Raw genomic sequence first — 12,998 nt, forward strand, 5'->3', positions numbered from 1 at the left:
TTAAAGAAAAAATGTTCAAATAATTGTTTTTAATTCGGTAAATTTAATTATTTAATTGATATTTTTTCACTGCATGAATCGAACAGGTGTCTTAAAAAATGGATTTTACAATGTTTTTTATAAAAAAAAAAAAATAGTCCCATTAATTTGTAGTCTTAGACTCCTTGGCGCTCTGTAAACTCTGGGTGATGTAGAGCTTGGCTAAACTTTGAGCACAGAATTGTGAAATATGCTGGCTGTAGGTATTAATCTGTCCGGCAACGATCATAGGATTGAGCCTGGGTGGTACTGGCAGTGGACGCATCAGCTTGTTGATATCATCGTCGGGTAGTGGAGGTTCGTCTTTAGCAGCACGCATTGCGTTCTCTTGAGCGCGTTTGGCCAATAAACGATTTTTGTCTTGTTGCTGACGAATAACAAGGTGTTGATGTCTGTTGAATTTAATGGCTTCTTGATTCAGCTCGTCGACACGGTCCATCATACAGCGCAACTGATTCTCAAGAACAGACGCTGTGCCAAGATCCAAATATTTAGTACCTTCTTCCTCGGGTATTAACTCTTCTAATTCAGACATCATTATATTTGTCAAATTACTGTTTTTGATGACAATTGGAATTTCGATGAACAAATTTTCGTATCCTATTTTCAAGGTACGCAGTGCTTCTGGAGTAAATTCATTTTCCTTGTACATCTGAATAGCTTGAGGAGTCAAACGGTATGCTTTTAAGGTCAAGAATCCTCGTGCTGATTTAGCGGTATCGTATATTACAACTACTGATTCTTCAATTGACGTTTGGTAATGATATTGAGATTCGAGAAGTGAAACACTCAAAAAATTACCAACATCTGCGCTTTGGTACCAACCAACATGGAAATGATCAACGTTTACTCTGAAAGAAAAAAAAAATAATTTTATTTAATGGGATGACAAAAATTAATTGTATTTTTCAAATTTCAATTGTAGAAGACTTCAGAATGATGAACAAAGATATTTTAGTTTTATATGAATAAAATTTTAAGATTTTTTAAGTTTCAGACCTTGAACTGTATTTATTTTCAAGAAAAAAATAAGTAATAGCTCGAATGATTTTATTTTTCAAAATTGAATTGACTGATTAATATAAATACTTATGTTAGTATTTTCTTGAAAGACGATATAGTTGTTAAAAAAATGTAACAGTTATAAAACTTTGTCATATTAAGAAAATTTTGTTTTGTCAATTTTTCAAATTAACTGCAATAAAATCTTGATTCTATTTATTAAGAAAACAACTAAAAATTATATGATACTGAAATCAGCAAACTTTTGACAATTTTTTGAATTTTTCATTAATAATATTAAGATTTTAAAAAAATTTACTTATAGATTTTTTAATTTTCTACAAGTGGAATTTTTCTTTTAATTTTTTTAATGCGAATAATCCTAAAAATATTTTTGTTATTTGTAAATTTTCCATTTGGCCTGTGCCCTGGCATAAATGAAGATTAATCTAATCTAATCTAATCTAAAAATTGTCAGATGTCTGTTAATTTCAGGATCATAAAATTATTAGATACTTGTTATTTTCAGTATTATAAATTTATCGAAAAAAATTTGTCAGATGACTGAATTAGTTAATTCAAAACAAATGTGACATTTTCTACAAAAAATTGACATTTTTCTAACTATGGTACACATTATTTAGAAAAAAAAAAAAATAATTACATTTTTACATTTTAAAACTGAAAAACCAAATAAATTTAAAATTGTGCTAAATATTTATTATAAATTAAATAAAAGAATTATATTAAAAAAAAAAAATAATAAACATTTTATAAGTTAGTCAGTCAAATCAATCCTAAAAAAAAAATTCATTCATTTTTTTTTCTTAAAAATTAATTGACTATAACAATCTTACCATTTGTCATATTTACATATTTATCAATCATCAATAAAATATCTTTTTGGAGCCGATTCATCATTTTTATCTCCCTGTAGCCTCTACAATAAAAATAAAAAACTATACCTTCGAAGCCGACGCATTACAGCTAGTTGATATTCCTCTTCCTCAGCTAATTCATCGTTCTTAGGAAATGGAAAGCAATTAGTAATTTCCAAACGATTTTGTACAACTAAACCAAGTAAAGCTCCTTGTGCAACTTCCATATTACTCGTTGATTCTTCATGGCAATGTTTGATAATTTTCATTGCCGCCAGCCCGTCACATTGGACATAATCAATACGAGACTCCAACTCGGTTATTCTACGTGAATTTGCTCTCGACGACATGGTTTATTTTTTTAACTTACTTTATTATCAATATTTCACTATTTCAGAAGTATTATTATTAATGAAATAAATTTACAATACAAACCACAAGTATTCACTAGAGAGCAATTTACTGTGGCGTGGACTGTGTCTCGTCAAACGAGGTTAAGTTCCGGGGACAAAAGACCAATGCTGCCATCTCTGAGGAGAAAAAAAATTTTTAGGCTGGTAATATAGCGCAACTGAGTATTGTTAATTTTTGTAAATATGACTTTAAATTAAATTCATGTATATTAAGTTGTTAGATATTTCAGAAATCAAGTGAGTGAACGCATTGCCATTGTCGAATTTCTCGTACATTTATTCACCATTGAATTTATATTTTAGATAAACGATAAATATTAAATAATTATGGCAGCAATTAGTTTGTTAAATCCAAAAGCCGAAGTTGCAAGAGCATCTCAAGCATTAGCTGTTAATATTTCTGGAGCTAAAGGAATCCAAGATGTGATGAAAACTAATTTGGGGCCGAAAGGAACCATGAAAATGTAAGATATCACGTGTGTCAATTTTATTATTTTGGTTATTTTTTAAGAATTTTATTAATTATATTAATCAAAAATTTTATTTTTATAACATACATTTTATTTATTATTTAAAATTGAATAGGGGAAGGAAAATTGAATGAATTATTTTCAACTCATTTTCAGTTAAATTATGTCCTTATATAGACAACGTTGTGCTCCATCTCTCACCGGCATTATTTTATTTTTTTCAGCGATAGATATTTAAAATAAATTACTTTGAAAGCAATAATTATATATACAACAATTAATTTGACTTTTTTGATTGAATAATATTATTCAAAAAATATTTTTCAAATCAATGAAAATTGTTAGTTGTTACCTTTAGTTGTTATTTTTTGGTCTTTATAAATAATTTACATATTATTAAATTAATAAAAGTAAAAAATTTTAAACATTTCTTAATATTTAATTTAATATACTTATTTTAAAGTAATTGCATTTTTTCTCCATTTACTGTCATAAGTTTTTAAAAATTATTATCCGTCATTTTTTAATTGAATAAGAAATTAATATTGCAAAAAAAATTATTTTTTAAAATGTATATGAAAATTTTATAAAGTTTTTTAGATTTTTTAATAATTTTTTTTATTGTTAAATTAATTTCGAAAATAACAAAAAATTATAAAATATTTATAAAGTCAGTATTAATTATTGCAAATTTTTTATTTGTATTTAAAAATTGTCAAAGGTCTTTTTATATTTATAATAAAAAAAAAGTAACTTGTAAAATTATAAAAATAATTGATTTAACACTGATAATAACCAATTTATTATTTTAGGTTGGTTTCTGGAGCTGGAGATATAAAAATAACTAAAGATGGAAATGTATTGTTGCATGAAATGCAAATCCAGCATCCAACAGCATCTTTGATAGCAAGAGCATCAACAGCTCAGGATGATATGACTGGAGACGGTACTACAACGACCGTACTTATTATTGGTGAGCTGATGAAACAAGCTGACTTATTCATTGCCGAGGGATTACATCCCCGAATAATAACCGAAGGCTTTGAGTTGGCAAGAGTTAAAACACTCGAAGTATTAGAATCGCTTAAAACTCCAATTGAGTGTACTAAAGAAGGACTTATCGATGTTGCTAAAACATCCCTGAGAACTAAAATTCATCCCAAAATTGCCGACAAGCTTGCGGAAGTATGTGTTGATGCAGTATTAGCAATCAAACAGGGCGACCAGCCTATTGACTTGCACATGGTCGAGCTTATGGAAATGCAGCACAGAACAGCAGCTGATACCACATTGGTACGTGGTATTGTCATGGACCACGGTTCAAGACACCCTGACATGCCGAAGAGAATTGAGAACGCGTACATACTTACATGTAATGTAAGTTTGGAGTACGAAAAAACTGAAGTCAACAGTGGATTTTTCTACAAAACCGCTGAGGAGCGTGAAAAACTTGTTGCTGCTGAACGTGAATTTATTGACAACCGCGTCAAGAAAATAATTGCTTTGAAAAAAAAATTATGTACAGGCAATGACAAAGGCTTTGTTATTATAAATCAAAAGGGAATTGACCCACCATCTTTGGATGCACTCGCTAAAGAAGGAATCATGGCTCTTCGTCGGGCTAAGCGTAGAAATATGGAACGTTTAGCGCTCGCTTGTGGTGGAACTGCTGTTAATTCTGTTGATGATTTGCAGGAAGATTCTTTAGGATGGGCTGGTCTTGTTTACGAACACGTTCTCGGCGAAAACAAATATACCTTTGTTGAGGACTGTAAAAAACCAAATTCAGTAACAATTTTATTGAAGGGGCCTAATAAGTATACATTGGTACAACTTAAAGACGCAGTCCGTGATGGTCTTAGAGCTATTAATAATGCTATTGAAGACAAAGCTGTTATTCCTGGAGCTGGTGCCTTTGAAGTTGCTGCTAGTCGCGCTCTTTCACAATACAAAGAACAGGTCAAAGGAAAATTACGATTTGGAATTCAAGCTTACAGTGAGGCGCTTCTTGTTGTTCCTAAAATTCTTGGTAAAATATTTTTTTTTTTAATTGTATGCACGGAAAGAACAAGATGACACTGGATATCATCCCAGATTATACTGAGCGAAAAAAAATTTCAGATAGCAGCTAGTATAATCCAGATAACAATGAGTATAATCCAGATATCACGCAGTATAAACTGGATTTTTTTAGCTACTATCTAAAAATTTTTTTCACCACAGATATCACTGAGTATAATCTAGGATTATATCCAGTGTCATCTTGTTCTTTCCGTGTGCCTCGTTGATTTTAATTTTTAATTAATATGTTATTTATTTTTAAAGCTGTCAACAGCGGATTTGATCCTCAATACACAATTGTAAAGCTTCTTGAAGAAAGCGCCACTCTTGGTGAACCCGTTGGTTTGGATATTAATTCTGGAGAAGCTATCAAACCTAGCGACATGGGCATTTACGATAATTACATCGTTAAAAAACAAATTATCAACTCTTGGTAAAGTATTTTACTACTTGAATTTATAATTATTACAAATAATTCATTTTTTTAATAATTTATTTTATTTTTAGCACTGTTATTGCAAGTAATCTGTTACTTGTTGACGAAATAATGCGAGCTGGTCTGTCATCATTGAAAGGATAATTTTAATAATGATTCATCTTTTTTTTAAAATAAAATAATTTCTATCACGCGATTATCAAATATGTTTCACATAATTCTAATACTTTTTGTTAACTTAATTACATTGCATTAAAAATCGCTTTCGCTTTAATAAAATAAACATTTCTAACGAAAGAAAGTAATTTAATTTTGTCTTTCGAGACGAATTCTTTAGTATTAACTATACAAACCGCATTTTATCATTAATTTGTTTTAATTTAGTTGAAAAAATAAAATTGTCTTAAATAATTTTTACAAATATAAATTTGAAAATATTAACTTCAATAAAAAAAAATAACCAAATGGAGATTTAGATCCGGAAGTAACAGATGAGCATTTATAATTTTATAAATAATCATAAAATGTACTTTTTTAATAAATATTTCTGTACCAATTTAATACTTAATCATATTAACTCAAACGTAGTTTATTTATATAAATTTTTTTATCAACAAACAGTAATAAGCTAAATAAAAAGGATATTAGTAAAATTTAAAAGTTTTTTTTTACTAGTTACTAAGAATATTTATAGGACACAAATATCAGAAGTTTGGACCGTAACCAAGTTGGCGCCGAATATTAATTTTTTTTCAAAAACCATATGCCAAAAAATTGCTCATGAATTGCTCTTTCGATATAAATAATTGCTCTACTGCTATAATTAATAATTAATTAATTAATCGTAATTAAAAAATCAAAAATTAATTTCCAATTATCTCTGATTGTGAGAACTTAATTTTATCGTAATAGGCGCCAAAAAATTGCTCATTCTTTTTTCTATTAAGAATGATAGCTATTTTGTGCATAAAACGGATTTTAATTAATTAATAATATAAATAATTATTTTGCACCTTTGGACCTGTGAATGACAATTGTGACGTCATCGTCGCGACAATTTCATTGTAGTTTTACATGAGGACAAGCCATAGTGAGACATACTAAGATACATGCGTATATGTCCATGTAAACAAACTTTTTATGGTTACTCTATTTGGGCTAAATGTTTAATTATGAAATAATAATTATTATTTATCTAATGCTAAAATTAAACAGTAAATTTTCTTTCATGAAGTTATCTAATACTAATAGAGAAAAGCAGTTTTTTTATCGTATCCAATAATTGTGGATTCACTACAAGTATTTATAAAAATAAAAACATTGTTATGAATCAGTTCACTAAATCATGGATGACACGATATTAACTGTAGCACCTGAAAATATTGTTAATCGAGTTGAATTTATCCTTCAACAGCAGTGGAACATTGAGAAAGAGATCTTGGAATGAATACTTTATATTGGCGAAGAAAATCATTAAAGAATCTTGAACGCGAGTACCCAGAAGTCCAAGTGTATTTGTCAAAAACTAAAGCGTTGGGGGTTATATACTCGTTTATGAGACGGATTATACCTGATGGCAACTGTTTCTTCGGGCATTCAGCTATGCTTATCTTGAAAAACTAATCAATAACAAAGAGGATTATGACAAGTTCAAAGATTTTGCTATTAAATTAAGTGCTAAGACAATTTAATTGCTCTGGGATTTCCTAAATTAACTCCAAGATTTTCATGTTTATGGAAGTTCTTAATAAAGTCGGGGACGATCCTGAAACCAGCAATACAAGTCCCACTATTTTAGCTCCAGTGCGTCACAACATCCTAGTGAATTTAATTAATTGTCACTTAATACTGTGATTGACAATGGAAGTCCTAGATCCAAAAATTACTCACGATGACACGCCACTCTTTACCAATGATTCTATCGAAAAATGTACGTATGTTTATAAACATTACATCAGTTCTGACTATGAATTTATGTATCGTCTGTTAATGCTAACATCTATCGCCAATATATTAACACCCTGGCAAATTTTTTTATATTTAATCACATCACAGCATATCACAATTATTTTCCATAATAATTATTTACGGGTATATTCAATTCTGTTGTCACTATCCAAATACAGAAATGTTTTTTTATATTTTGACCCATTTTTATTGTTTACAATTTATTAATTATAATTTAACTAATTTTTGCTTATTTTTTGATAGTGACATTGAGGCAGAGACCAGAAGACACAAAATCCTTTGTGAAAGCGAGATATACATTAGAATTTCCAGGATTCGTGCTGGTGTATGCAATGCGAGTTAATCTTCAGCTACCATTGTATCGATGGTTAATCAGATGGCCTACCCTGATAATATTGACCTCAATGATTCCTCTCTTGTCAATGATACATTTGTACCCGTAAGTTTTTTTTTTTTTTAATAAATAATTCCATCAAATAAAATTATTCTATTGAAGATTTTAATTGAAGTGGATATTCAATGCTTTATTATTTATTTTTAGTAATGATTTACTAAGGTATTTTTTATGTTTAATATTAAAATTTTTAATTTTTTAATTTTAACCCGACAGTGCATAAGAAATATTGACGTAAAAATGATAGAAGAATCCAAAGACTCATCAGATTCGCCAGAATACAAACCGAGTCTCCTCAAGTACTGCTCGCTGACATATGATCTCCACAACAACCCTTCTGAAGGAAGAGACCTTGGTGAGACAGAAGATGTCTTGGTTAGGCATCGATCCTAACGCTATACAATTTGTGAGCCAATTCTGTAGGTATTAGTAACCGGAGGTACTTCCACTGGAACCTGAATCTTACGCCTTCGTTGAGCATCCTCTTCCTGAAAAACGTCAAACAGAAAAAAATCTGGAAGGGGACGATATTTGACGCGTTGTCGCACGTTTCAAAGAAAGTTCAGATTTTTTTCTAGTCGGGCTCGCACAAACTCAATGAGTTTGGATATTGGAAGCTCACCAGTCAAAATCTTTCGGAGCTGCTGATCGCCAGGAATGAGCAAGCGATCATTGACCGCAAGCGCTTAGCCAAGTCCCAGTAGGTCCAGGAAGACCAGTAGCACCTGCATCAGAGCAGCGCCAACTCTCCCGCTGAAGAGTCCAGCTCTGACAACTATGGAGACTCCTCCATAACCGTCACTTCGTCTATGTTCTCACGTAAGTACGTTCAAGCCTCCGAGATTTTATCAGACTTTTTTTTTTGCAGACGACGAGGCTCCCGGGAGTCGGGAACCAGACCTCAATCTCGAAAACTGCAAGTTTGTAGTGAAAAACGAGCAGGATCTGGACCACATGCTGATTGACAAGGACCAAGGTTTGGATCAGCTGTTTGATGATAATCACCACCGGTTCATTGTTCCTGACCAAAATTTCGAGAGTTATATTGATGATTGTCGTCCAGTTAAGAATCAGGGAGTTGATCAGCTGATCAGGAAAGATCAAGGTTTGGATTCAGGGCATCATAGGTTTAGTGAGAAAGATTTTGGTAGATATGTTAATATTTATAATTTATCACTAATAAAGCATAAAATCAAAAAAAAAAATTTGATCTAAACAGGTTAACTCTTTATTTTTATTTCATTTCACCATAATTCAGTTTATAAAATATAACAGATATTATTAAATTAAAACATAAAATAATAATGCAATTTGAATAATAGTTGATTTGGAATTACAAGGTATAGGTTTCGAAACTAAGTCGTCAATTATAACCCAATTATTATTGATTGATCTTGTGTAAGCTACATAATGACCAACTTTATTCAAATATACTGGTGGCACAAACTCTACTACACCAAATAATAAATAATTTTTATCAAGTATCTTTAATTTTATTGGAATGTCACCTAAATTCTCCGTTAAACGTTGATTGTTATGAAGTTTTGAGAGAGAAGTCGAAGGTATGTAAAAATGACTTATGTCTAAGCATAAAAATACATTAATAGAAAGAGATTTTGTTACAGAGTTTTGTGAACACGATTTGCAGTGAATCGATGATTCTACTTTTAATGCATCTGAAACACTGTCTTGTAACATGTCGATCCCACTCTCCCAGACTTTTTTTGCTGATACGCTCAATACTGCAAATGTTTTTATTAATTTTTTTTTGCATAAATAGTTTGTGCAAATAGACTCTACAATGTTTGAGTTATATGGAACGTTATCGAATAGCCGCTGCATTAATAAGTTAATATCATCCGCACAATTAATTGTACCATTTCGACCCGGATAGAAAGCAAATAATAATTCGATTCTTTTTTGGTAAAACTTTGCTAAGGCTCCGAACTGAGCATAATTTATAATGCATGAAAAGAAACACTTGGATTGACTCTGTGAATCGATATAATTTTTTAGATTTTTAAAATTTAAGTACCCGAATGAAAAAATTTCACAGAGACTATCAAATCCACACGTATTAAGTAACATATATTTAGAATTATTAACTTTTCGTGGTTTTTGTCTACTGCCATTTTCAATAAATTCTTTTTTTTTCTTCATTTTAGATAGTTTTTTATTAAGAATATTTTCATGAAGAGTTTGAACATCAGGACATGGAGTGACATATTTACCTCTTTTTTTGTGAACCATTGGCTCAGACTGCACGATTTTCCGTTTTGTTGGTAGTTTTTCAGTTTTCAAATTAAATTTTTTAGGTGATTCTAATATAATACTAAAACTATCGTCAGCGTTTTGAGTGAAAGAAAGTGCATTGGAAGTCGATGAAATTAAAATATTTTGTTCATTCTTTACTGGTGTCGATTGAAATAATGGAGATTCAAGTTGATACGAATCTTCTACCTTATTTTCAGACATTGATTTGAATAACCCAGACTTTAATAGAGGAGAATTGTTTTTTTGTTTAGGAGAAGATAAAAGTGATGAGTCCAAAATAGGTGAGTCTTCAGGTTTTTCTACAGATGCCAAATCAGTTAGTGAAGAATTAGACGCCGTTGAATCACCAATAGATATGGGAAGTGAACTAATCGAATTAGTTATTTCACGAGTGTCATTGTCTTTGGAAGTTAAATTTGTGTTTTTGTCAACGTTCAGTTTGTTTTTCCAATTTTCACAGGCATTCAATACATCATTATTTTTTTTATTTGCTTTGGTACTGTTTTTTACATTAACTTTTGATTGCACTAATGGTTTTTTTATCAATTTCAGATCTAGCTTCTATCATTCGGGCTGTTAAGGATCGCATGTGTTTTATAAGTATTTTAATTATACTACTAGGTCGATGATTATTCAACAACTCTTCTTTAGCTGTCCTAAAATAATTTTCTGATCTTGCAGATGTTGGAACGATAATATCGGAGTCAAAAATTGTTCGCATTACATTAGTCCAAGCAGGAAACTTTTTAAATAAACGTTTTAATTCTTTCAGAAATTTGGGAAAATGGTATGGATTGATATCATCGAAACTTACTGCAGGATCAAACTTCGTATTAGCAATACATGTCTCTTTAGCAAGATTATCAATAAAGTTGTCAAGTTCCTGATCACATGTTTCCTCTTTATCATTGTCATTACAAGCTAAATGTTGGTCACACTCTTTTCTTTGCTACAAAAAGTTGTTTCCCGCAGACTTTTATAGTCAATAGTACTATCAAATTTGAAAGTTTCTATTTTCGATAAAATCCACTGAATATCTTCTTTACAGCCATGGCTTCTTTGACAAATTTTAAAAATGGCTGTCATCAGTTTTTTTAATTGATCAAAACATTCAATCGTACTCATTAAACCAATAACACGTAAATAAAAATCTTTAATACCTGGTTTCGCATTTGTGAAAAATTTTAAAGAAGATATCCAGTGAATTAAGTGCGCAATGTCGATCCTTAAGTATGGCTTTGACACAGACTGGCGTTTACCTATTAAATATTGATAACAACTTTCTAAATATTCGCCATAAGTTTGATTATTTGTCGCTAAACAAATCGCATTTTGTAAAGACTTGGACATATCAGTCACAATATTCTGTGGAATGTGAGCACCACTTGCAATCCATTCCCGTAGCCAAGTTGTAATAATGATAGTGTCATGGCGTTCCGAAAGCATTTGGCATACTGGAACTATTAAATTGTCTATGTGAGTCACTATTTGATATAGAAATATTGGTCCATTTGAAAGACGTCCATCATGATTTATTTTAAAAGCTAAACTTCCAGTTGCGTCTATAGAAACTATAGGGTTTAATTTAAGAACGTCATTATACACATCAGTCTGTTCGATGCTCCAGTAAAATGCAAAAAATTTATCGAAGCCAATTTGTCTTAACGTAGGATAAAATTCAGGATCATATTTTACTCGATTTAAATTTTCCCATAAATTTCCTTGTATTCCAAAATCTTCGTTTTCAGCTTCCTGTTTGATTTCGTTTAAAACCTTAGTTGACGGGATAAGCGGTGACACCTGATCTCCATATTCCTGAAATTTTAAAATCAATGCCTCTCGATACATAGTACTTTTTTTATTTTTTAATTCTTTCTTCACTTCTGTTCTTCTACCTTTTGATACGTAACGTTTTTTATAATGAGGAATCGTTTTAGTATTTAAAGTGTAAATAATCATTTCAGCATTATTATCATCAGTATTATAATTGCATTCACCATAAATCGCAGCTTGACAATTATTTTCAGCACAAACACCATTCACTTTAACTCTATAATTATTTTCAGTACTTCCGTTATCTTCGTTTTCAACACGAAAAACTTTATTGCTTGTAAAACTAAATGCACAGGGCAATTTCGTTTCACAGTAAATTAATTCTGCTAATGCATGTGTCCAATTCTCCTGCAATGTCAAGTATGGTCGATCGTTTTTGTCATTTTTTTGGATAGGCTTAATTGAAGTCCATACATCTGTGGGAAATTTTATGAAAAATGTCAATAATTTATCTTTACACGGATGATCATTCCGTTGAGTGTGGAGTGTAAAATCAGGATCATTTTTATCGTCTAAAATATTACTATCATCGCTTGCTGACGGTGACTTGTCATTCACAGAAGTTTCTTTGACCTCAGCCTCAGATTCATTTATATTTAGACATTTAATGTAACTAGTAAGAATCGCATTTCGATTTTGTGAAATATAAAAATACAAATTTAAAGGTTTCATGCTGTAACTTCCCGAATCCAATTTCCATTTTGCACAAATTTCCTTCCAGATTGGATTAGACCGAGATTTTACTTTACCATTTTTTTCACATATTTCAAATTTTTGAATAGTTTCAAGTATCTCAAAATGAGAAACTGCCGCCCAAGAAGTCATAATAATTAAATAAATCGAACAGCACCAAATTTAAACAACAACAGCAATAATACTCGACAAATAACTGATTATTCATTATGAGCTCGCTATTCAATTGTTTTTAAATATGGTGCGTCGAGATGCGCAAGTACAAAAAATTGGCGGCAAAACAAAGTTTAAATAAATGAATAATAATAAAATTTTTATAGTTATTCATAGTAATAAAAAAGTGTCCCACATTTTTCCGCTGATTAAATGACTGTCTACACTGATAGAAGGATTTGTTTATAGTTAAAAATGTTTGTTAATATTTAACAAATCATTTATTAAAGACCACTTTTTAGTCCTTAATAAATGTTTCTTAGTATTTAAAAAGATTTATTAGTTTTTAATAAATGAATATCAGATTTATTAAATACAAACAAA

General features: G+C 30.4%; 2 protein-coding genes across 2 annotated transcripts; one reads left to right on the forward strand and one right to left on the reverse strand.

The window, feature by feature from the left end:
- Positions 1-23: 23 nt before the first annotated feature.
- LOC123261293 (eukaryotic translation initiation factor 3 subunit H) lies at positions 24-2,419 on the reverse strand. Its single transcript, XM_044722875.1, has 2 exons — positions 2,007-2,419; positions 24-890 (listed from the first exon to the last, which is right to left on the reverse strand). Exons 1-2 carry the CDS (start codon positions 2,267-2,269, stop codon positions 143-145), a joined length of 1,011 nt encoding a protein of 336 aa, XP_044578810.1. The 5' UTR covers positions 2,270-2,419; the 3' UTR covers positions 24-142.
- Positions 2,420-2,560: 141 nt separating this feature from the next.
- On the forward strand, positions 2,561-5,872 carry LOC123261292 (T-complex protein 1 subunit zeta). The gene is made up of 4 exons (XM_044722874.1): positions 2,561-2,796; positions 3,615-4,831; positions 5,128-5,296; positions 5,371-5,872. Exons 1-4 carry the CDS (start codon positions 2,660-2,662, stop codon positions 5,441-5,443), a joined length of 1,596 nt encoding a protein of 531 aa, XP_044578809.1. The 5' UTR covers positions 2,561-2,659; the 3' UTR covers positions 5,444-5,872.
- The last annotated feature ends 7,126 nt before the right edge of the window (positions 5,873-12,998 follow it).

Source organism: Cotesia glomerata, linkage group LG3, assembly GCF_020080835.1.
Source record: "Cotesia glomerata isolate CgM1 linkage group LG3, MPM_Cglom_v2.3, whole genome shotgun sequence".
NCBI classification, from domain to species: Eukaryota; Metazoa; Arthropoda; class Insecta; order Hymenoptera; family Braconidae; genus Cotesia; species Cotesia glomerata.

What these genes read in the sequence shown, in the direction of transcription:
- LOC123261293 (XM_044722875.1), bottom strand. Translation starts at nt 2,269, where the DNA reads ATGTCGTCGAGAGCAAATTCACGTAGAATAACCGAGTTGGAGTCTCGT. An exon ending in GTAATGCGTCGGCTTCGAAG is followed by an intron (nt 891 to 2,006) that starts GTATAGTTTTTT and finishes TTTTTCTTTCAG; the next exon opens with AGTAAACGTTGATCATTTCC.
- LOC123261292 (XM_044722874.1), top strand. Translation starts at nt 2,660, where the DNA reads ATGGCAGCAATTAGTTTGTTAAATCCAAAAGCCGAAGTTGCAAGAGCA. An exon ending in TGTTGTTCCTAAAATTCTTG is followed by an intron (nt 4,832 to 5,127) that starts GTAAAATATTTT and finishes TTATTTTTAAAG; the next exon opens with CTGTCAACAGCGGATTTGAT. An exon ending in AAACAAATTATCAACTCTTG is followed by an intron (nt 5,297 to 5,370) that starts GTAAAGTATTTT and finishes TTTTATTTTTAG; the next exon opens with CACTGTTATTGCAAGTAATC.